This window comes from Acomys russatus, chromosome 7 (assembly GCF_903995435.1).
Source record: "Acomys russatus chromosome 7, mAcoRus1.1, whole genome shotgun sequence".
Classification (NCBI taxonomy): Eukaryota; Metazoa; Chordata; class Mammalia; order Rodentia; family Muridae; genus Acomys; species Acomys russatus.
The window spans coordinates 65,866,197-65,892,345 of NC_067143.1; the positions used below are offsets into that span (position 1 = coordinate 65,866,197).

A 26,149-nucleotide genomic window follows, 5' to 3' on the forward strand; every position below is an offset into this window, starting at 1 on the left:
TGCAGCCTTGGTGGACCATAAACTGCTATATAAACCAGGATAGCCTCAAAATCAGAGATCTGCCTGCCTCTGCTTCTCAAGTGCTGGGATTAAAGGTGTGCGCCACCACCCATGGCCCCTTTTTTCTTTTTGAGGCTGACTCTCACTATGCAGCCTTGGTGGACCATAAACTGCTATATAAACCAGGATAGCCTCAAAATCAGAGATCTGCCTGCCTCTGCTTCCCAAGTACTGGGAAAAAGGTGTGAACTACCATGTTTGGGTGTTTTTCTTTTTTAATCTTTAAACATTTCCAAGATCTACAGATATCATAAAAGTAAAATATTTAGAATGATATGTTTGTAAAGGAAAATGCTAAATGGTGCCTGACTCTCTTCTGAGCAACATATACTACCATTTCCAGTAATCCCTTAACTAAGTGTCTCACACCTGTAACCTCAGCACTCTGGCAGGCTCTATTGGGAGGGCCATTTGAAGTTTGAGGGCAGTTTGAGCACTGGCAACAACCAGGCTCAGTTCCCAGCACCCACACGGTGGCTCACAACCGTCTGTAATTCAGATGCCGTCTTCTGGCCTCCACATGCACTGCATGTGTGTGTGGCACAGACATACAAGCTGGTGAAACACCCACACACATAAAATTAAATTCCTAATTAAAAAAAAAAACCTCAAAGAATTAAAAAAAAAAAAAAAACCCACACACATAAGCTAGTGATAACCTCTACAATCCACCCCATTCTTCTCCTTCATCAATACAGTTATTTAAGGAAAAGCTTTTAAACGGCCCTTTTCCTGGCTCCCTGAAGTTATGTTTTTCTTTGTGGCTTTCATGATTTAATAACAAAAGAAAATATATTGGAATTTGTATAATGAATGACAGACAAAATTTCTTGCTTGCCCTGAAATAAAAGAGAAGAAAAGGAAAAGTTTACATATAAGGTAATAATAGAGCGACTAAGAATATCTTCTGTTTCTTCAGTGATGACAGATCTTCAACTAGGCTGGTCTTACTTGGTGTTTTTTTGTTTTGAGGCAAGGTCTCTTTATGTAAGTAACCCTGACTAGTCTAGTAGTCACCATGTAGAATAGGCTGGCCTCAAACTCACGGAGTTCCACCTGCTTCTACATTCTTAGTGCTGGGATTAGAGGGGAGCACTAACTAGGTTTTATTTAGTCTTACAAAAAACTAAGCAAATTTTCAGTTGGCCTAATCACATTTAATCTTTTGCCACACAACAAAAGAACCAAAGTGGCCTTGGAAGCAAAGAAAAGCAAGATTTAAAAAACACCTTTTTTCTTTTCTCCTAACAAATCATTCACACAAATATGCACTCTGTTTTACTACTGAATTTAAGGAGTTAGCAAGGAGAGACTATACCTGAGATACTTGGCCCTGGGCTTTTGTAAATGGAGCTGTTCGAATGTTTAAAGACTGGCTTCTTGTTACAGTTGCCCCAGAAAGGGATTTTCCATTCACCTTCCAGTCCAGGTGACAACTCGCTGGAGATCTCTCTTCAAGAAGAACAGCGTCCCAAGGATCCTCCGCCAGCAACACTGGATTCTTCTTCTCTTCTTCAGGGTCTAACAGCTCCACACTGTCTACCTTAGGCTTACTTAGAGGATCCAAGTCCAACCAGTCAAACTTACTGATGTCTTCAGACTTCGGGGATGCCTGTAGATTACAGACTGAAGCTTTCGAGTTTGCTATCTCCAAATCAGTCCTTGCTTTCCCATTTTTTAAAAATTCTGATGTGCTTGCTATTTTGTCAAATAGTTTTGCCATGTCAGGACTGACTAGTGGCCGATAGATTGGCAAACTTCCTTGTGGATGAAATGGTGTGGCAGGTGTCAAAGGATATGAAAAATATGGAGACTGTCCTGGAAGTCTTAAATATACAGGTTCTGTAGATGGGAAAGTAGGCACCCTTGGGCTGAAGCCATTCTGGAATGTGGCCTGTTTGTTGTGTGCTGAAGGATAAATAGAGGGTACAGTGTATGTGGAGGGCCCACATAACGCGGGGGGCCACTGCACTCTTTCAACAGTCGGTCTAAGACACAGCTGTGCTGAAAATGAAGGGCTGAGAGCAGGAGTAACTGGCAATGCAGGGGGTTTTCTAGTTTCAAAACTGTCGTCCAGCAATATCTTCTCAAGTTCAGCTTGGGTGAGCTTTTCTACATCAATATCTATTGCTCGTTTTTGGGAATCTGACTCAGGAAACACCATGAGATCATAATCCTGTTTGTTAAAACTTGGTGTTCTTTGTCTAGTGCTGCTCGTCAGCTCAAAGCCTCTCGGACTATCAGTCATCCGTCTGTCCTTCTGCAGCTTTGCTAAAGCCTCTGCTTCCATCTGCAATGCTTCCGCACGGCCCACATCTTTGGTTCTTACTGGTTCTGGATGAGAAGATGAACACTGCTTAAATTCACTGTTGTTGGAAATCTGAGCCATGTCCACAAAAGAGACCAAACTTTTAAATCTTTTTTCCTTCTGGCTTCCAAAATACCAGGGCCTATACATAAAAATAAACATAACACTCAGTTAGATTTTCTAAACACAAATTTATTTTGTTTAAACCTATCCCTGCTGGGTGTGATGGCAAACGCCAAGCATTTAAGCTGAAGTGGCAGGCAGATCTCTTTGAGTTTAAGACCAGCATGGTCTACATAGTGAGCTCCAGATCAGCCAGGGCTACACAGTAATACACCATCTGAAAAAACAAGTAACTAAATTAAATAAAACCCATCTTATATTACTGAATATTTGAAGCCACTTAAAATAACACACACCAAATAATATACCGTGACAGGTTTCATGAAACCCTAATGGAGAAGCACATTAACACCTTATCCACTTCTGGGCTCAGAAGATCCTGAGACAATACACTTACTTTATCCCACTTCCTGAGTTATCAAAATTCTTGGCAGAGTAATTCATGTCGGCTGTCACAATGGCTGTCATTTACCAGTGACACTGGCTTTATTTCTGGCATGAAATGACTTAAGAACCATTCACATATTTCCAAGGCAGGAATTATACAAGCAAAAAGTCAAAATAGTTATGGTCTTCTTGATGTTAGAGTGCTCAAAAGCAAACTTTATCAGTCAATAAAATAAACTGTTATTTGATCAAAATCTATAAAAACTTATTGACCCTTTTATTATACTACAGAAATGTTAAAAAATGTACAAAGTAGCATAGCTTAGAACAATAGGACAAGTTTTAAAATTATAAAAAGTTGTAATATTACACCTATTCAAAGATTATAACTCAATTTACCATGCAGTTTTGATTACACACCTATTCAATTTATTTGCAGTTATACTGATAAAACTTATCCTTAAAATATTTATTTTTACCCATGAAAAAATAGTTTAAACCTTCTCCTTAACAGTAAATGAAAATATGTATCTCTCTAAGACAACTACTCTAAGTGGAGGCAGAAGAATCAGAAGTTCAAGGACATCCTCAGCTACATAGTGAGTTCAAGGCCAACCTCCCTTAACATGAGACCCTGTCCACTGATTCTTTTGCTCTTTTCCTTCTGCTTTTGAGTCTTATCCAATAATGATATTTTATGTTGTTATATTTGTACTGTTATCCCTTAGAAGCCTGTTTGTTTTCTACTGAGAGACAGAAAGGGAGTGATCCAGATGGAAGGGGAGGTGGAGAAGCACTGGGAAGAAGAGAGAGGGAAAACTGTAATCAATATATTATGTGAGGGAAAAAACAACTATTTTTCAATAAAAGGAAAGCAAAAATCATGAGAACTTGTTAAAAGCACTGGATGCTCGTTTAAAGGGCTCAGGTTCAATTCCTAGCACCAACACAAAGGTTTGTAGCTGTGACTCTAGTTCCAGGGGATACAATGCCCTCTTCTGGTAAAGTGGTACACATACATGTATACAAAACACCTATACACATAATAAAGTTTTTAATTCTTATTCATTTTATTATTATAATTTTTTATCTGTATGAATGTTTTCCCTGCATGTGTGTTTGTGTACCACATGCATGCCTGGTGCCTATGGAGGTCAGCAAAACGCATTGGACGCCTGGAGCTGGGGTCACAGGGGTTGTGAACTGACATGCAAGTGCTGGAAGTAAGATCTAGGTCCTTTGTAAGAACAAGTACTTTTAAACTGCTGAGCCATCATCCCACAAGCCCCCAAATAATTGTTTTGTTTTAATTAAACAGGAAGGAAGGGATATATTATCTTTTTGAAAGTAAAAGTGTTTCAAAGTGCCTCATTTTAATTTTATTTTATTTTATTTTTTTTTTTTTTTGTTTGTTTGTTTGTTTGTTTTGTTTTTCGAGACAGGGTCTCTCTGTGTAGCCTTGGCTGTCCTAGACTCACTTTGTTGACCAGGCTGGCCTTGAACTCACAGCGATCCGCCTGCCTCTGCCTCCCAAGTGCTGGGATTAAAGGCATGCGCCACCACCGCCCAGCCCCTCATTTTAATTTTAAAGATTAAAAATTTAAAAGCCAAATTAAAGAAATAATGCTATAATTAGTATTTATCACTAACTTATGATCACAAAGGCTATAGCTATGCTAAAATTCTCTAAAAGAGGGCAATTAAACTAGCCAACCAAATTTTGGACACCATTTGCACACCCTAAAACAAAGAAATTAATTTAAAAGCTCCTTGTTCCTTTTGTGCTAGACATTCACTCACAATTTAAATTTAAACCTCAGGAAAAATAAAACAAGTCAGCTTGTTACTCATCTAAATGCTTTCTGATGTTAACAATTCAAGATACTTGGCTGGGCATGGCTGTCTCCCTGAAGAACACTGGAGGATGAGGATCCGGGGAGCTCCAGGGGGCCAGCCATGAGTCCCCAGTCTAGCTTGTCCTATAAAGCCAGACTCAGTCAAAAACAGGAAACAGAGCCAGTGGGTAAAGGCAGTTTCAGCCAGACCTGAGAACCTGAGTTAAAGCCTCAGTACTCACATGGTTGAAAAAGAAAGCCAATTCCTGAAGAGAAAGCCAATTCTTGTAGGTTGTGTTCTAAATTCTGTCATCTACACACAAACACGATTTTAAAGTTATAGTTCAACAATAGACACAACTCTCTTTGCTGCCAGTCACCATCATGGCTTGCACACTTGTTTCTTGGAAGGGCCTGTCCAAGTTGGCTCTGCTCTACTGTTCTACTGCCTATACCCACACCTGGCTGAAGGGGACAGTTGACAGTGTCCAGGAGCATATTTACAAACTGGCCAAGAAGGCCTGACACCCTCAGAAATCGGTGTGATCTTGACGGACTTACAGTGTGGCACAGGTCTGCTTTATATTCGGCAATACAAATTTTAAGAATCTTTAAGTCCAAAGGCCTTGCCCCTATGATCTCCTGGAGGATCTCTACTATTTGGATAAGAAAGCCGTTGCTGGGCTGGAGATCGCTCAGTGATTAAGAGCACTGGCTGCTCCTCCAAAGGTCCTGAGTTCAATTTGTAGCAACAACATGGCAGCTCACAACCATCTATAATGTGATCTAATGTCCTCGTGTGGTGTGCAGGCAGAACACTGTATATGTAATAAATAAATCTTGAAAAAAAAAAAAAAGCAGTTGCTGCCCACAAGCATCTTGAGTATCAGAGATGATGAGGATGAGGCTAAACTCCACCTGACTGTGACAGACAGATGAGTTTTCAATGGCTCATTATTATAGAACTAAGCAGGTCCTCCTTTCAATGCAAAGAATGAGTCATCCATGGCCTCTGCTCTAATGCCATAAATCTGTCTTAAATATTCAGGCAATAAAATCACTTTTTAGAAAGACACTATTCTAATATGACAATGATATGGAACCGATTATGCATTAGAAATAAAATTATGCAGCTGGGACGACAGGTAAATTAGTGAACTGCTTGCTGTGAGGACCTGAGTTTGATCTTTAGCACCCATGTGAAAACCCAGGCGTGGTCGTGCAGGCTTACGATGCCAGCATGGGAGGTGTTACATGTAGGTGGATCCCTGTAGTCACGGGTCAACCAGCCTAGTCTAATCGGCTAACTTCCAGTGAGTGACCCTGTCTCAAAAAGAGGTGGATAGGCCCCGAGGAAGGACACTCAAGGTTGACTTCTGGCCTACATGCCCTCCCCCGCGCCCCAATTATGGAAACTGTAGTTACTAATGCTTGATTAAAAAAAAAAACAAAACATAGTAAGTACCCACATATTTCTATTTAGGTAGAGGTAGAGAATAAAAGATGCTGTCACACAGTACATTAGCAATTTAATCCTCACGAATTTTACAAAGTCCTATTGCTAATATCTCTGGTCCACAAATGAAGAAACATAAGCAGAGTTATATAATATGCCTAAATTTGGAGCAAGTAGTGGCTGGAAAAATGGCTCAGAACTTAAGAGCTCTTGCTCTTTCGGAAGACCTGGTTTTGTCTCCCAGAATTCACATGGTGATTCCGACCATCCCTAGCTGCAGTTCCAGGGGACCTGACAGTCTCTTCTGACCTGCAAAGGCACCAGTCACACAAATGTCATGCATACATACATGCAGAGCACTCATACTCATAAAATAAATAAGCCTAAAAAGCACAATAAAAATAAGCTTATTGCAGATGGCAAGTGGAATGAATTCAAGCACTACTAATTTACATGATGCACTTTTCAATTACCTAAACCAGTCTAGGCTTAAATCACCATAACTTATCCATCATAAATATCAAATTTCTTTCTTAATCTTGAACTATTTTTTTCTATACTGATAAATTTCACTTCAGTCCCATCACGAGGCAATTAACACTGTTATGTAGTCATAACATACAGAATTTGTCAGTTAATTTACCATCAACAAATGGCTAGCACATTTGTGATTTCACCAAAGACAAGAATTCTTTCTCACTTCTACAATCAAAATTTTAGTGACCAAACATACCCTTCCATTTTATTAAAGAGAAGCTCAAATTGAAAAACAAAAACCAGGAAAAATGTGTTCATTTATTAACAATTTGTCCTTTAAAAACAAAATAAAACACAACATTGGGTTTAGAATAAGTAGAAAGAGGCAATTATCTTGAACACTAGAAAGAATATGGCAACAGAGAACTGAATATAGGTGTTCCATCTCAATTAAAGATGGAAACACCAGCAGATGAAAAGAGAACATCCTATCTCTGATTCATGGGAAGGGGAAACTCATCCATCTAAAGAGAGAAGCCAGTAGCTAGAGAAATGGCTCAGAGGTTAAGAGCACCGTCTGCTCTTTCAGACGTCCTGAGTTCAATTTCCAGCAAACACATGGTGGTTCACAACCATCTATACTGAGATCTGGTGCCCTCTTCTGGCATACAATTGTACATACAGACAGAGCACTCATATACCTAAAATAAATATTTTAAAAACTTAAAGACAGAAGCCAAATACTTTGGTATTAAACACTAATGTGTCACAAAGTAATACGGAAGACACAGAATGTACATAATTTAAATGAAAATTTCAATTTTCAACAAGTTTATTAATGAAAACAAATACATGCACAATTCTAACAACATACTGTATTCTAATATATCCAAATTATCACATCACAGATAATCAATATACAAATGAGTAGAGTTATTTTCTTCTTTTAGTACTGGGTCTGAAATTTGATGCTTATGCTAGCCAGGAAGCACACGCCTTTAATCCCAGCCCTCAGGAAGCACAGGCAGCCTAGTCTACAGAGTAAGTTCCAGGACAGCCAAGGCCACACAGAGAAACCCTGTCTCAAAAGCCCAAAACCCTGGAGCTGGGTGTGGTGGTGCAGGCCTTCCCAGCACTTGGAAGGCAGAGGCAGGCGGATCACTATGAGTTCAAGGCCAGCCTGGTCTACAAAGAGAGTGCAGGATAGGGAAACCTTGTCTTGAAAAACCAACCAACCAACCAAACCAACCAACCAAACAAACAAAAAACCAAAAAAACACTCCCCCCCCAAAAGAAAGAAAACCCAAAACCCAAACCAGAAAGAAAGAACCAAACCAAAGACACGTGAGGCAAATGCTCTGCTACTGAGCTATATCCCCAGCCCTCTTCATAACTTTTCTATTTTTAAAGTATATAACTTCTGATTAACAATATTCTAGAATTATAAATGTAACATGCCATAGACAATGTATTTGTGTTGAGAACTAGGCTAGAGAACAAACAGACAAATAAACAACAAAAACTGAGTATGGTAGCACATGCCTAAAAGGAGAGCACTGGGGTTAAGGCGAGCAGACCCCAGGAGCTTGACTAACCACCAACCTCCCATAAATGGGCTGCCTGATTCAAGTCAGTGAAAGACCCCATCCCTCAGGATAAGATGGGAAAGTGAGGATGAAAGGCACCTCATGTCATATTCTGGCCTTTGCATGTGCATGTACAAATATATACACCCACCAGACAGAATGTATTCACAATCAAATATATATATGTTGGACAGGTGGTTTAGCAGGTAAAAGCACTGGTTCCTCTTGAATAAAAACGGGATTTGATTCTCAGAACCTATGTGCTAGTTGCAGGGGATTCAATGCTTTCTTCCAGTCTCTGAGGGTACAAGGCATTCAAGAGGTGCATATGCATACATGCAGGCGAAATACTCATAGCTATAAATTTTTTAAAAAGTATATTTGGGGGGGCCTAGAGAAATGGCTCAGTGGTTAAGAGCACTGTCTAATCTTCCAAAGATCCTGAGTTCAATTCCCAGCAACCACATGGTGGCTCATAAACATCTATACTGATGCCCTCTTCTGGCCTGCAGGTACACACGCAGATAGAGCATATATATATGATATATAATATCATACATATGTATATATAGTTAAAAAAGTCACAAACACAAAAATAACAGTTTATGTGTAGCCACTGCATACAGCTTGTTTCAAAACTTATAAACATATGAACGTACGGGGCACATACATTTTTAAAAAAAGATTTATTTTTATTTATGTACATGAATATTTGCCTAAATGCAAGTACGTATACTGTTTGTATGACTGGTGCCCAGAGGCCAGAAGAGTGCTTCAGATCCCTTGGCACTGGATGTACAGATGGTTATAAGCTGCTATACAGATACTGGGAACTGAACCTAGATTCTTTGCAAGAATACTAGGCACTCTGAACCACCCAGCCATCTCTAGCAGGGTACATAAACATTTTAATGTGACAAAGGAAAGCACCATGAACTGTGTTCCTTTTTCAATGTTGTTTCTCAGATGTATACTATGCACCCTGTACTGTTCTCAATGATGAAAGCCAAATTGAAAAAAAGAAGGAGGAGGAGGAAGGGGAAGAGGAGGAGATGAAGAAGAAGAAGAAGAAGGAGGAGGAGGAGGAGGAGGAGGAGGAGAAGAAGAAGAAGTAGTAGTAGTTGTAGTTGTTGTTGTTGCTGTTGTTGCTGCTGTTGTTGAACTATGCCAGGCAGTGGTGGCGCACACCTTTAATCCCAGCACTCAGGATGCAGAGGCAGGGAGATTTCTGTGACTTTGAGGCCAGTCTGGTCTACAGAGTTCCAGGACAGCCAAGCCATGGCTACACAGAGAAACCCTGTCTCAAAAAAACCAAAATGAAAACAAAAACCCTATAAAATGTCTGTAGAAAGCAATAGCTCAAGAAGAAAGAGCTTCCTACTACTTACAGTGTGTAGCAAAAGCTAATCCCCCTGACAGATAACAAAGAGCCACTGGGGGGAAAAATCAACAACACTGCAGTAAAATGAAAGACTCTGAATAAGCACTTCACAAAAGATGCTTAAATCACCTTCTCTTGTTGAGACAATAGCAATAAAACTATTTTAAATCTGTATTCCAAACTATATCCCCAACCCATGCATGAGAAAATAATTAACTAAGAAAGTATTTTATAAAACTTAAAATTTTACAGTAAAATAGCTGCCATGTGGGAGCTGGACTACAACATCCTCAGCTATGTAATAGTCCAAGACCAATCTGTCTCAAAAGCAAAAAATTAAGTGCAAAATAAGTACTACAAATAAAATGTGTGCTTATTATGGTAGATAACTAGAGATAAGCAGAAGGGAAAATCTGTGAGCTCAAGGCCAACATGATCCTTAAAAAAAAAAAAAAAAAATCATTAAATGAAACCCACAGGGCTGGAGGTGGCTTAGTCGTTACAAGCATGCACTGCTCTTGAAGAGTACCAGAGTTTAATTCCCAGAGAGAAATTATGAGATCCAATGCATCCACGTCAAGTAGCTCACAACCACCTGTAACTCCTTTTGTAATATGTTGTCATCAAATTAACTTATTAAACAGATGGTACTTTAACGAAGGAAGTGAAGGGTTGTTTGTGAAGGGTTGTGTATTTATTTCATGTATTTCAGGTTGGCCTTGAACTCCTGATCTCCCTGCTTCCACTTCCTGAGTGCATGGATTATAGGCACTTGCCACCATGCCTGACTAGAAGTAAGATATAATTTTACATATTGCATAAATAATTATCCTTGTCCAAAAAGAAGTCTACTTTGGCATATCTGAAAGAAATGTCATTGCTTAGTGTGTGACTGGCCATACAGAACGACCAGCTATATGACTTGGGGTATGAAAAACTTTAGGCGGTAAAGTATGTTCTGAATTCAACCTGGAGATTGAGTTCAACTACACAGGAAGACTACCAACCATGCCTATGTAATGAAGATATAGTAGGGAAAAAAATTGGTCCCTGAAATTCATGTGAGAATCCGTGGATGCCAATATTCCATGTATACAGTTACACACTGATAGTAGGAGCATAGCACATTCTGGCTTCACGGGGAAAATGACCAGAAGTTCCATGTTGGGAACACTCCCGGACTTTGCTCTACATGCTCTTTTCCTTGGCTGACTTTAATCTATCCTTTCCCTGTAATAAACCATTAACCACAAATATAACAGCATTCAGTACATTTTATGTATCCTAACAGATTATCAAACCTACAATTACAAACAACTAAACAAAATTGACAGCAGGACATAGAACAGTGTTTCTCAACTGTAGGCTGCAACTCCTTGGCCGAGATATGTGTGTGTGTGTGTGTGTGTGTGTGTGTGTGTGTGTGTGTGTAACAACACTTTCACAAGGGTCCCCTAAGACAACCAGAAAACACAGATATTTACATTATGATTCATAACAGTAGCAACATTATAGTTATGAAGTAGCAACACAAATAATTTTATGGTTATGGGGTCACAACAGCATGAGGAACTGTATTAAAGAGCTTCAACATTAGGAAGATTGAGAGCCACTGGCACAGATTACATATAGAGTTGTAAGTCAGCCTGGGCAAGAAAGTGAGACAAAGAGGGCGGGGTGTGTGTGTGTGTGTGTGTGTGTGTGTGTGTGTGTGTGTGTGTGTGTGTGTGTAAAAGAGGGGACGGGGACATGACTGACTGAGATTGAGATTGATTACTGGATTCTTATCCTAGCTGCACTTCAGCTCTCAGGGAACCAATTTCTCAAGTAAATGAAGTACTTATGCACTAAATAGTAAGATTTACTCAAACACCAACATTTCAACATCAAACTTGATTTGCAAATTTTATTTCCTCTAAATTGATATTAAATGTGCAGTAATATTTCCGCCTTACATTCTGACACAATGAAAGTTCTTCATTTGTATCAAACTTAATTTTACTCTGTGGATCTGGTGAAATGTTTTTGATAAAGATGGAGAATTAGTTAGCTGAAGCTGTAGGCTTCGGGTTCAATGTCTAGCCACAAAATAGAAAAAAAAAAGCTCAAGCATTAAGATTGTGTATCAACCCTCCCTGCCTTCCTTCAGAGAACCTTGAAAACTGACAATAAGAGTATGAGAAGCTCCACCCAGAATTATTTGAAAAAGATGCTGAGACTCATAGTCAAACATTGGGTGAAGCATAGAGAATCTTGTGGAAAATTTGGGGGGGGGGCACAGGAGAAAAGGGCCCTAGCGATGACAAGAGCTCCACAAGACTAACAGAGCCAACCAACCAGGGCCCAGAGAGGCTTGTGGAGTCTGAAGTACCAACCAAGGATCCTGTGTGGACTGGACCTAAGCCTTCTACACAGATGTGCTGATGGCAGCTCCGGCTCAGGATCCACTAGTAAAGGGAGCGGGGGCTGTCTCCGACATGGACTGTTGTCTGCTTTTCGACCACTTCCCCCTGACAAGACTGCCTTGCCAGAACACAGGGAAAGAGGATGAGCTCAGTCCTGATACAACTTGATGAGCTGGGGTGGGTGGGTAGGGGGCTCTGACTAGGAGAGGGGGGAGGGAGAGAGACGAGAGTATGTGGTGTTGGAGACACACTACTGTACTTATCAATGTAACAAGGCAGAGATAGATTTCATGCACATGAATTTACACTGTTCATTTAATCCCTACCTGTAGAAAATAGACAAATGAAAAAATGGAGGGTTCGGGATGTAGCTCATAGTAGAAAGCTTTGCCTAGCATGTAAAGGGCTGTGGGTTTCTTGGCAAATGGAGGGAGGCCCAAGGGACAAATAAACAGACAATGAGGGAACTAACAATGACTTGCTATAAGGATGGTGGCAGTGGAAATGTTAGAAGTGGTGGTGCACGCCTTTAATCCTAGCACTCGGGAGGCAGAGGCAGGCAGACCACTGTGAGTTCAAAGCCAGCCTGGTCTACGAAGTGAGTCCAGGACAGCCAAGGCTACACCAAGAAACCCTGTCTCAAAAAACCAGAAAGAAGAAAGAAGAAAAAAAAAAAAAAAAAGGAAGTGGTTTAATTTAAACAAAACATGCTAAGTTTAGATAGTAAATGAAATTTAAAAACAAGAATCACTTTGTTGGGGACGTAGATGTTATTTTGAATCAATTGGGGGTGGGCGGGGAGAATGAGGCATGGGAAAACTAAGAGAAGAGTTTCCCCAAGATTCTTCATGATCTTAAAGACAGGAGAAGCCAGGCATGGTGTCTCATACCTATAATTCCAGCACTCGGGAGGCAGAGGCAAGAGGATCACTGTGATTTTAATGTCAGCTTGCTCCAACTATAGAGTTCCAGACCAGCCAGACCTACACAGTGTAAGCCTGGCTCAAAAGGAGGGGGGAAAAAAGCAAGTAAGGATATCCAGAGCTCCAGGATCTGCCAGTGAGGTGTCTCAGTGGGTATAGTGCCTGCCATACAATTGTAAACAGAGGAACACGGAAGCTCAAGAATAAAGTGGAAGACAAATAATTTTACTTGTCTTTATTTCAGTTAAATTATTAATATTACTGTTACTATTATTGTGTGTGTATGAGGTGTGAGGGGCACCGTGGGAGTTGATTTTCTCCTCCACATCAGTCCCAGGCATCCAGTTCAGGTTGTCAGGCTTTGTGGCAAGCTCCTTTACCCAATAGGCTATCTTGCCAACCCATATTTTAAAATTTTTAAATTCAAAATCTTTTGTTCAAGTATACTAATAAACAGGCTTAAGTCTTCTGTGTCAACAAAAGGCAAGGCTATGATGTAACCTAATAAGCAGGAATCGCTGTTCTACTCTCAGCCCTTAAGAGCAACATCCTAAACACCCAGGATACCCAGCCACAGCAACCTTGTGTCTAGACAGGAGTCTTAATGTGGGAGTGGGCAGGGTCAAGAATGAGAAGACAGTCACAGAAGAAGCTTCTTCTAAAAGACAACATGCAGACCACAAAGTCTGCAATCTAACTTGGTTTCCCAACAGAAGTTCTTGGTGGAGATAATTAGTGAACTTTGGACTACTTTTCTGTTCATTCATTTGACATGAATCATTAAATACACTTTGACATTACCAAAATATCAGCATGACAAATAATAGTAAATCGTACACACCTCCATTTCCAACAGAGGAGACAAAGTAAAACTGAGAAACACAACTAAAGAATCACAAAGTAAGGGAACAGTAATAAATGATAAAAAACTGAGTAAGGCTGGGAATGTGGCTTAGTTGGTAGAGTGCTTAGCTGGTATGCATGAAGAATATGTGTGTGTGTGTGTGTGTGTGTGTGTGTGTGTGTGTGTGTGTGTGTCTCCAATCACTGAAATGAGCATCGATGTGCTCCCAGCACTAAGTCCAAGCCCATGAAAAGATGCTGAGCATCATTAGTAAGAAGGGAGATACAAATCAAAACTACAACCAGACACACTTCAAATCTACTTGACAACTATAACTTTTTTAAATGGAAAATATGAAGTGGCAAATATATGCAGGATCAGGCAGCCACTCTAAAAAACCTTTGTGTGCTTATTTTAAAATGTAAACGTAATCATTGATTGAGCCAACAATTCTACTCCTACTCAAAAGTACTGAAAACAGACTTAATTTACACATCAATCTGTTTAAAGGACACTGTGCTGACCAAAACAGTGTGCAGCCTTAGTATAAGCACTATTATTTATAACAGCCAATAAGTGGAAATAACCAAGTATTCATCACCAAGGGTATACAGAATGTGATATATACACATGACAGAATATTATCTAGCCATGAAAAGTAATGACAAATACTATAACATGGATGATCCTTACAGATGTTATACTAGGTGAAATAAACCAAACCAAAGGAACAAATACAGCACATTTCCACTTACAGGAAATATCTGGAATAAGAAAATATGGAGACAGAAAGTAGAGTAATGGTTATCAAGGGAAGCAGGGAGTGGAAGGATGGACAGTTATCGCTTAATGGGCAGTTTCATTGTGCAGTGATAAAAGTTTTCTGAAATAGACAGTAGTGATAGACAATATTATAACTAACTGAACTACAAATGAGTAAACGTGTCTGTGAGAGAAAATGAGGCAGAGAGAGACAGACTGAGGGTACAGTTCAGTGGTAGAGCTCTTATCTAGTAGGTGCGAGGTTCTGGGTTCAAGTCCAACTATCATGTACCCACTTGAGTGCAGATTCACGTGTTAAATTCTAGCTCTCAGAGGGTTAAGACAGGAGGATCCAGAAGCTCAAGGCCAACCTGATGTAACTCAGAACAAACACAATCCTCTTGACGTGATGAAGTTTTTCTCTTCCTTCCTTCCTTGTTCCTCTTTTTTGTTGACAGGATCCTTGTGTAGCTCAGGATGCCACAGACTCACTATACTAAGTAGCAAAAGATAACCATAAACTCCTGATCTTCTTGCCTCCGTATGTTAAACACTATAACCACAGGTGTGAGCCACCAAGCCTGATCCCAGAACTCCACACATGCTAAGCAAGCACTCTACTCTAGCAATGGAGCCCCATCCCCAGCCCTCCATCTCCGTCCTAACTGCTGCTGTTCCAGTTCTGTGATTGCTATTTTCCATAATCCACAGATGTGCTCTCTTTGAGTCTAGATGTATAGATTTATGGGTTTTATATGTAAAACATACCTCAGTAACTATGACTAGAAAAAAGCAACTGCAATTATGGGGTGTGGTGGTTTACACCTATAATCCTAGCACTTACAAGGCTGGGGCAGGATGTGTGTGTCATGAGTTCAAGGCCAACCTAGGATACAGAGTGAGAGCATAACTTAAAAAAAAAAAAAAAGAAGAAGAAGCAAGCACTGTCATGTCAAGCATTTCAGCATGTACAGAATTTTAGTCTGAGAATTACATGGCAGAACACTCATCTAGCATGCAAAAGGGGTAAGGAAGGAAGTCTGGTCAGACAAAATAGAGTCATTCCAAGCCAGGTATGGGGTACATGCCTGTAATTCCAGAATTCAGAGACTAAGGTAGAAGGAGTTCAAGTCTACGCTGGGTTACCAGTAAAACTCTGCCTCCCACTACCTAAAAAAAAAGAGGTAAAGTACAACATTATATGTTCCCTGGAGCTAAAAGGCATTCTTTTCCCACTTAGCACTGTAGTCTAAAACAGACATACATAAAACTATGAAGTGTTTATTAAAAGTCATAAATTCTATTGTGAACATAGATAAAGTGGCTTAAATAAATAAACCAATGTAGTTACAGCTACTCACAGCACTGTGGTTTTATTTCTAAGAATAGCCAGGTCTCCGTCAGAGCTTATCTCATAGGAAGAGCATACATGTTTACTTAAGCTTCCAAACTGAAAATAGTACATTTGAAAAAGTATTTTCCTGATTGCTAATTAGACTGCAGTTTTTAAAACAAAATCACTCACGCTCTATCCCCTCCTGACCAGAAGGCATTCCCAGCACTCATCTCCTTTGGGGTCTCCTCTCATTCATTTTCACACTTTCGCCTGAAAAACTTTATAGTTTGCTTTGCCTTCTCATTACGCAGTGGAACTTTAATAATGATTTCTTAGACACATGTAACTCTAACACTCATATGACTGACCCATAGGATTACTCTCAGTTCAAGCCCAGCATAGGCTATACTGTGAGGCGCTGTCTTGAAAAGGGGAACAAAGGAAGGAAGGAAGGAAAGAGAGGAAGGAAGCCAGCCTCGCACATCTGGAGTGCTACTTGGGAAGCAGAAGCAGGAAGATGGAGAGTTCAAGGTCATCTGTGGCCACATAGCAAGTTCCAGGCCAGCCTAGCTATGTGACCCTATCTCAGAAAAATATTTTCATATAGACTATAATTGGTCTTTCCAAATAGAATATAAACTTGCTCATTCTTTAATAAGCACTCCAAAACTGTGCTATGTGTTACATGTAAACATTCAAACACCAACTTAAGAAATAAAGTGAAAAGAACCCTGGGCCAGCACTGCAAGACCTGGGTTCAAGCAGCACCTTCTAGATGCAATATATTTAGGCCTCATTTTCTTCTCTAAGAAAACAAGAGTATTTACTTTTTATCTAAGTAATAAAGTCTTGAGGAATAGAAGCATTATTAAGCTATAGTCAACAATCAATGCAAGCATCAGGCTCTTACTGTTGTTGGTCTAAGTCACTGGTTCTCAATCTTCCTAATGCTGAACTTCTTTAATACCATTCCTCACGAAGTAGTGACCCCCCAACCATAAATGTATTTTCATTGCTACTTCATAACTGTAATTTTGCTGCTGTTATGAATTGTAATGTAAGTATCTGTGTTTTCTGATGTCTCAGTGACCCCTGTGAAGGAGGGTCATTCAACCCCAAAGTGGTTGAAACCCACAGGTCTAAGTTATCTAATTCGGGTGTTTGTTTCTAACAATCTCACTGTACAGCAAATGAAGTGAAACAACAGTATACACTACTTGATTATTTCTACAGTGTCACTGTGAAGTCAGGTAGGGTGGTGCATGCCTGTAATCCCAAGCACTTAGTAGGCTGAGGCAGGCCAGCAAGTTAGTTCCAGGGCAGCCTGAATTGCACAGCAAGACTGGATCTCAATACCAAAGACAGAAATGGTGCTTCATGTCCATAACACAGCGCTTGGAGGGCTGGGGCAGGAGGACGACCATGAGACCAAGTCCAGTCCGACAAACACAGTCAGTTCTGGGCTAGTCTGTTTTTTTTTTTTTTTCCTAGTCTGAACTAAATTATGAAACTCCATTTCACAGTAAGACTTTCAGAAAGTATTGCTGTTCAACAGTAAGGATGTTAACTAAATAGTGTTTTGATATATTCTCAAAGTTCAGAGATAACTCTGGAGCCAAGCAAACAAAAACTGCTTTCAAATCTATTTAAAAAGTATTTTAAGCGGGGTGGTGGTGGTGCATGCCTTTAATCCAAGCACTCGGGAGGCTGAGGCAGGCAGGTGGATCTCTTTGAGTTCGAGGCCAGCCTGGTTTACAAAGCGAGTCTAGGATAGCCAAGGCTACAAAGAAACAAAAAAAAAACAAACAAAAAAAAAAAAAAAAAAAAAAAGAAAGAAAGAAAAAAGAAAATGAAAGAAAAAATCATTTTAAAATTCCATTTATTTTGTACCCAAATAGCTAAAAAGAAATCCAAGGTCAGTTATGGTGGTGCCTGCCATCCTAACACTTAATAGATAAGAGTTAAGAGGAACTAGACTTCAAAGTTCTCCTCAGCTACAGCCTTGAGGCCAGCAAAGGCTTCAAGAGATCCTACCTACAAAAGCAAAGTAGAAAAAAGTAATCCAGAAAGTAGTTCACAGTTGTACTTATTTCCCTTTTAGCTGTCAAAAATGTCTACATGTACATCTCATTCTGTTATGAGTCTATCACATGAGAAACAACACATAGGCTAGGCACGGTGACACGTGCCTTTAATCCCAGCAGTCAGCAGGCAGACCTCTGTGAGGCTTCTCTACACGGCAAGTTCCAGACCAGGACTACACAGTAAGACCCTGAGTGGATAATATTCTAAAAAAGTAAAACAAAAATCCTAGTGCCAGGGATGGTACAAGATAACCCTTAGTAAACGTGTTGGATAAGGAAGTCCCCAAAGCTCCCCATCCCCCAATACAGACTATTGCTAAAGACAAGAAACACTTCTGGTTGCAGGACATACAGAAAACATGTTAGAACTGAGCTGGAAACTTCCTCCTTGCCGCCTGTCTTTTACAGTGTCAGAAGGCATCATGCAGATTACCAGAAAAGTCATCAGCATTCTTTTCTGCTATGAATCCCATGAGCTATAATACCAACCTTCTGGCCAACATGTGCCCACTGGTGCAGTATCTTAGTCAGAGTTACTATTGCTGTGATGAAACACCAAGACCAAAAGCAAATTGGGGAGGAAAAGGCTTATTTGGCTTATGCTTCCAAATCACTGCTCATCACTGAAGAGAGGTTGGAAGTAAAACAGGGTGGGAACTTGAAGGCAGAAGCAGATGCAGAGGCCATGGAGGGCAGCTCAGCCAGTTTTTCTTATAAAACCTAGGACCACCAGCCCAGAGGTGGCCCCACCCACAATGGGCTGTACCCTCCCACATCAATCAATAATTAAGAAAATGCTCTATAAGCTCACTTACAGCCCAATCTGTGGAGGCATTTTCTCAATTAAGGTTCCCTCCTCTCAGATGACTCCAGCCTGTGTGAAAATTATTGACACAAATTAGCTAGCACAGCTGTTATGGGGGCAACCAACTGCTTCTAATTGGCTTCAAGGCCCACTCCACAGAAATTCATGCCTGTACTTGTACTGTAAATGGCTAGAAAGGTCATAGGCCCAAGGCTATTACTGTTGTTTTGGTAAGAGAACATAATGTTGAATTGCCTTCTAGATATTCCCACTTATATAAATTAATGCTATCCTCAGTGTAGGTCAGAGAAACTTCTGTTTACAGTAGTTTTAAGTTAATGAAGAGATATATGACTAGCCAATGTGCTAAGAACAACTGACTGCTGAGGGCTCAGCCTTACACAGGACATCAGCTAACACCACTCCAAAGCTCAGGTAACACTGAGGAAGAGAGGCTGAAAGAATGTTAGAGCTACAGTACGGGAGAATGATGTAAAACAGTCTTCAGGACACGACACGGCTATTACATCCACTACTCACAGAAGCAATGGCACGAGACCTGCATAAGACTGGGCCCATTAGCATTCCTTCATGGACTGGGAAGAGACTCATAAACCCATCCCACTCTCAAGGAGCTATAGGAGTGGGGAAGTCATATTCCTCTGTGGTGCAAGCCCTGGATAGCCACCTTTACTTAAGTACATAAACACCCAACCATGCTCATGCAGAGAAGCCTAATTAAATTTTTCCACAAAAGGGAAAAAGGAAGACATGAAAGTTATTGGAAGGAAGAAGAGGTTCATTGGGAAGGGAAGAGATAAAAGAAGAGAAAAGGAGTAGGGGTAGAAATATCAAAGCTATATTACACATTCATGAAATTAAGGTTTTAAATCAAGAAATAACATTGCAAAAAAGATACAAGGCATACATAAATGCACAAAATAAAGATATAAAAAGTGTGACTTCATGGCCAGATATGGTGGTGTATGGCTTTACTCAGCACTTGGGAGCCAGAAATAGTTGGTTCTCTGAGTTCAAGGCCAGACTAGTCTACACAGTAAATTCCAGGATAGCCAGATACACAAAGAGAACCTATCTCAAAACAACAACAAAGGCAAGCAAACAAAACTGTTTTTGTTTTCCCACATAAGCAAAAAGACTAAGAGATTTCTTTTACCCTCATCCATAGTCCCGTGAAGAGTGTGGAAGACACCTATTGGGAGCCGTATTTCCAAGTGTGACCATGACTCCTACTAAAAGAACACTGTATATGAAAACTACCAGTCAGTACCAGAGCTGTTAGGCACTTTTTCAATTGACTTACCACTTGGAGGTAATGGAAGGAAGCTTAGGGCCTGATCCCTGTTACCCACGCTGCCCTCGTTAATAGAAAGAACTCATCCTGTAAGCCTCAATTTGAGCATACTTTCTCAACAGAACTGCTCGTTTCATCTCCCCACCCAGGAGATCACATCCTTCTTAGAACTTTGACTCCACCACTGTCTTTATAACTACAGTGTTAGACAGTTGTTAAACTGTCTTCCTGGGTGGACTGGACAACTGTTTTTTCTCTCTTCTCCTTCTCACTCCCCAGTTTCTGTAGGTTGGTCTACAGCTCAACTCAGTTACAAACTAAAGGGAAATGGCTCAGTGGTGGAGCCCTCGGGTAGGCACTGGGTTCAATCCCTAGTGCTGGGGGTGTGGGTGGGGGGTGGAGTGTGCGATTAAACAAATCACCAAAGTCTGTAAATGCAGCACACTAAAACACCATCATTTGCCTGTCTTAAATTTCTTTGGGGAATATGATAAACCAGTAAAACAGATAAGTTGTCTTATCAAAGCAAGGTAAGTTACCACTTGGTTCTGAGAATGCTGAGAATCAAACGCAGGGCCTTGTGGTGGGCAAGCTCTAATTCTTAGCTGTAGCCCCAGTTCACAAAACTTTTGTTGTTTCGCTTTTTTGCTTTTGGAGACAGTCTCCTGTAGCTCAGGCACATCTCTACAGGTGGGCAGCTGAAGCGGTTTAAGAAAGCACTTTGCACCTCTCCTCATCTGAAGGGCTGTTCTGATTTGATAAGAACTCTGAGCTTTTAGAAATCAAATCGTCTTTAGGTACAAATTTACTAACTGAAGGTGTCAACTTATTATGGTCAAAAAAATGTGCCAGATTTACTCTTGGGCACAGAAATGTACACAGTACATTAAACTGAATGGAAAAATTGGAGTTCTCAATAGAAGAAGCGACTAAGAATTACACACTTAATACACAGCTAATTCCAGAAAGTTTCTGAAATCCTGAAAGCAAATATGTCAACTTTTATGCTCTATAAAACTGAAAAAAGAGACAACCAAAGCATGTTTGCAAATTAAGCTGCAGGCAACATGTACACAAATCACAACAGAAATCTTTCTTTCCTTTATTAAATTTGACCCTCCTGCCATAGCGCTGCAATGCGGGCAAGCACTGCAATTACAGAAGTGCACCACCATGCCCGAGACAACAGAGGTTTTCACAAGATAAACTACTTTTGAATCTGAATTTAGCCAACACTGACGGAAATTTGTGGAAGCTCTGTTTATATTTTGTGCCTATGTTAAAAAATCACTTTGGAACTAGGTTTGAGTTAACAAATATCTCTGTATTAGTTACAATGCTTTTCTTCATACGCAAAACACTGAATGTAAAACATTCTGAGAGCTTCAAAATCTCAACCAAGGCACTCAACCAAGGCTCTGTAACCCTGACTGACTACACCAGCTCCAACTACAGCAGAGCTGCTTAAAAGTTTCTTGTGGAGAATGAACCATCGTCAAGGAGGCGAGAGTACAAAGTCTTCCCTGGAATCAGTGTTCCAGGACCTCTGTGCAGCCTCTCTTCCCTTACGCGACTTCACCAACTCTCTAAGAATAGCCTTTTATTTTTTGTCCCTGGGGCTTGCGATGTTGCGATACGGTCAAGTATTTTTCCCAGGGCAGTTTTCCTCCTGACACCCACCTGGAAAGATTTTGGGGTACCTCTTTAATAAGTACTCTTGTTCAAACAGGGAAGCTTCCTTCATGTCACTCAATTCAAACACCCACTGTCTAAAATAAAACTATAGCAGGACAACACTGGCAAAGAATTACCGTATGCACTCCCCACCTTTTTAATTATTTCTTGTTCCTCAGTCACTCAGGAAGAGTTAAATATTCTTACCCTAATGCCCTCCCAGAAAGAGGATGAGCTAAATACACACAAGTATTATTGCGCTCCGAAAGCAAGTAGATTCTGGATTTTTTTTTTTTAAGGTAACGAGGTGAAGGATCCCAGGACAAGAAAAAGAATCACCCGAGGCTCCAAAAACTGAGCTGGGAGGAGGAGGAAGAGGCCATAGCAGAAGTTCAATAGGAGACTGGGACCCACCGCCGTGGCTCCCCCACAGTCCCGGGGGGTGGGGTGGGGGGACCGTGAGGTGACTTCCCCTCCCCCCCCGGAGGGACAGCAGCGCCCAGCGTCCCGCGACAAAGGGGCCTGGCGCCGGGCGCTGGCTACGGCCGGGTGGGGGGACGGGGCCCCGAGGAGCGAGTCCGAGAGGATGGAGCGACCCAGGGGCACCGTGGCCGCGGTCCCTCCCTTCTGGGTCCCTCCGCGTCCCCGGTCCCGCCAGGCCTCGCTGCACACGCACCCGCCGCTCCTCACCTCACGCTGCGGGAGCCTCGGTCTCTACCGCAAGCCGAGCCTTCGCGCCCTCCAAGGGCCAAGCCATGTTTTCCTCCCGCCTCAGCTGGCTCAGCCGGCCGCTGCGGAGAGCTTCGACTGACTGCTCGGCCAGCCGAGCACGTCACGTCACTTCCGATGGTACAAGCTCCGCCCTCGCCGTGGTTGGGCGCCTTGCGATTGGCTGGCGCGGAAGGCCTACCTGAAGAGGGGGGCGGGGCGCAGGAGTGGGGGCGGGGCATAGGGCGAGGGCGGGGCCTCGAGGCGGCGGCGGGGAGGGTAGGGGTTGGAGTGGTTGCCCCGGGGAATGGGTGGCTAGGCACGGCCTCCAGGCTTCTCGGGGAGGCGACCCTGGGATCCCCACCCTCTCCCCCGCCTCCCGGTCCCGCCTCGGGTTCCGAAGCGCCCTTTGTTCCCGGGCCCTTTCTCAGCACCGCGCACAGCCGACCTCTGGCCTGCGGCTGCCTCGTTTGAAATCTTGACCCCAGGCCGCCCGGAGATGATTAGTTTGGATCGAAAGGCAGAAAAAGAACAGTCCAGAGGAAACCTTTCGGTTCCCCTCCAGCTTTTAGGGAACTCTCGCGGACGCCCAGGTGCTTGGAAGTTTGCAATTAGCTCATCACGTGGCTCCTGCGGAGGGCTGGCTGCGTGCGGACGGCGGTTCTTGCCTTGGAGTTTGCTGACAGCCTTGCCCCGGCCAGGTGAGGAAGGTAGCCTGCCCGATAATAACAGCGCTCGGCCAGACATCACACCCAGGCCCCATAGTAATCATACCTTTCCAGTGAGCACCGAATGGAATTGTGCTTGTAAAGAGTTTAGCACTCTGCTGTCTCACTCAAAACTGTGAAGCAGATAGGAAAAGTATTCCCGTTTTACAGATTGCAGAAGAGGGCAGTCGCTAATTATTGAGAGGAGTGGCAAAGTAAACTGGCAGGCCCTTGCTCGGGTTTTGGAATTTCGAAGCGTATTCCCAACATTTTCCCCTTTCCTTTAGTAAGGGAGGAGAGACCTCTGATCCTTTAGTTTAAATAAATATGTCTGCACTTCTGGAGACTGAATGACGTTCTACTTTAAGGGGAAGCAGAGAGAGAGAATGTTTCTGTAAATCCAAGCTGAGGCTAAAACAGAAGGTTGCTTAAGCCCAGCAGTTCAGGCAGGACTTATCTCAAAATCAATCAATCAATCAATCAATCAATCAATCTAGCCCAGTGCACCTTACTAGAATGTGTGAGGCTTAGGTTCAGTCTCCAGCACTAGCTAAGCAAAATAAAGGCTATTCTATGGGGGAAGCGTATGAGCAACATCCGGTTGTACCACCTTTCCAACTCCTAGCTGCCCACCAGCCCCACCTTCCTCTCTGTGTCCTGGCATTTCCAAGCAAGCTTACACACCCCATAAGAATGTCCCTTAGGAATCTGCTCAGCTCCACAGCATTGTCTGCTTTATCTTCTGATCAAAGGAGGAATTTATACACTTGGCAGCTCTTCCTCAAGATTTAAAAAAGGTGAGGAAAACTAGTTCTCTCAGGACTGGCTTCCTACCTTCTGCTGGAGAACAGAGTGTGCCTTTAGGAAAGAAAACACCGAGTCTTATGGAAAGATACCACCCCCTCCCTCCCTCCCTCCCCCCCTCTTTATCTCTTCCGGGTCCTGGTAGCTGATTCCCTCCCTGGTTTGAGTCAAACAAACCCTTGTTGGAGTTCTCACTTTCTCGTTTATTATGGTTTCTGTATGGCCCTGCTGGTAGGCTCTGATCAGCTAGAATTGAAAAGGCAAAGACTTAGGCGGCTTCCAAAAAAGGCAGCATTGCAAATTGTAGGTGTCAAGAAGCTGAGCTAGCAGCCCTCTCTTAGCCTTTCTCCTCTGGCTGTGGTACCTGACGATGGTTGTTAAACAGCAACAACCGTTGTGAACACAGCCCTGTGAAAGGAAGTGCAACCCCCCCCCCCCATTCAGTTTTAAGACTTGAAAATAGAAAAGACAAAAGAACTGAGCAGGTAGCTTTGCTTTAAACTGCCTCAACCTTAACTTTTCACAGAGAACTTCATGGCACCACAAGTACCCCCAGATTTCTTCTAGTAACAAGTGAGAAGTGAGAACCCTTTCTCTTTTACCACATGGGAAAAGAATGGCTGACATTTGTTGAGCATTTCCTGAAACCAGGCCCTGCCCTTAAGTGCTTTGTACTACCTTACTGAAGCCCTCCCACAGCCTGAGTGAAAAGGGCCGCCATTGTTACACTCTTGATTTATAGTTGAATACTTTGAGGACCAGAGAGAAAAGCAGCTTGCCCAGAGTCACACAGCTGTTAAGATAGAGTCCAAACGCAGATCTTACTACATAGCCCAACCTCTTTAACTTCTCACTGCCCTTAAAATGTAACTGGAGAGCTTTAAAAGGCCATGAATAACCTGCCATGGTGGTGCATACCTCGAAGCCCAGCAGACAGAGGCAAAAGGATCACCAAGTTGGAAACCCCCTTGTGTGTGTGTGTGTGTGTGTGTGTGTGTGTATTTCTGAGCACACTGGGCTACCTAGCAAGACCATTTATGAAACAACCAGGCCACTAGTAAGTAGTTCTGTTGCTTGTTCCTTCCATAATGCTATATTCCAACTATATAAGAGGACTCTACTGTGGGCTGCACTAAATTTTAAAGTTGTGGTCCTTTCTGGGCATAGTGACCCACACCTATAATCCCAGTACTTGGGAGGAGGTAGAGGCCGGAGTTCCTAGGCTACACAGTGAAACTCTATCTCCAAAATTTAATTAGCTAGTTAATTAATTAAATTATTTTAAATCAAATTATTCAATTAATTAATTGGTTAAAACAAGGATTGGAGATATAGTTCAATGGTGTATCACTTGCCTTGTATATGTAAGACTTGGAGTTCCAATCCTAGCTTTTTTTTTTTTCCCCCAAGACAGGGTGTCTATGTGTAGCCTTGGCTGTCTTGAGACTTGCTGTATAGATCAAGCTAGTCTTGAACTTATAAAGATCCACCTGCCTTTGCCTCCCAAATGCTGGGATTAAAGGCGTGTGCCACCACTGCCCAGCCCTAGCTTTTTTTTCTTTTTAAAGTTATGTCTATACTCCTCAGAAATCATCACCTGTGGTGAATAACATGGACATGGATAAATGATACTCAGGATATTAAATTTGTATAAACAATAAAAGAATATGAAGTTTGTGAAGGGAATAAGAAATGTTTGCCTTAATCCAAGGGAAGTGTGTTGAGGGTGCATAGGGAGGAAAGATATGCTGAGCCCTGACCCGCTGTGCAATATGTCAGACACAGCTCTGTGCAGAGCACACACTGGGCAACGAGGCAGTGTTTCTCTTTCCTCGGAGCTAAGAGTACATGGGAGACAAACACTAAATCCCCAATTAGGCAGTCATATACTCTCAGTTGTGGTGGCCAGTATGAAGGAAAATTCCAGCGCTCTTGGATTTAGGATGGAGAGCAGGAAGGCCTTCAACCAGGAATGAAGGAGGTCAGGCATGGCGGCACACACTTGGAAGATGGAGACAGGAGAGTTAGAAGTTCCATGCCAGCCTTGGCTACATATCAAGACCAGCCTGAGTTACATGAGACGTGATCTCACGGTTTTGGTTGTGAGCCTAGCCTTTAACAGCTGGACCATCTCTCGGCCTAGGACCCTATCTCAAAACGTGGGAGGGG

General features: G+C 42.0%; 1 protein-coding gene across 1 annotated transcript in view; it reads right to left on the reverse strand.

Annotated features, from left to right (window-relative positions):
- Pik3c2a (phosphatidylinositol-4-phosphate 3-kinase catalytic subunit type 2 alpha) overlaps positions 1–22,602 on the reverse strand; it is a 91,476-nt gene extending 68,874 nt beyond the window's left edge. Inside the window, exons 1-2 of the mRNA XM_051149271.1 lie at positions 22,452–22,602; positions 1,379–2,510 (exon numbers count right to left, since the gene is read on the reverse strand). Of these exons, the coding sequence (XP_051005228.1) occupies positions 1,379–2,449 (1,071 nt within the window). The 5' untranslated portion in view covers positions 2,450–2,510; positions 22,452–22,602. The remainder of the gene's footprint in view (positions 1–1,378; positions 2,511–22,451) is intronic.
- Positions 22,603–26,149: the final 3,547 nt, after the last annotated feature.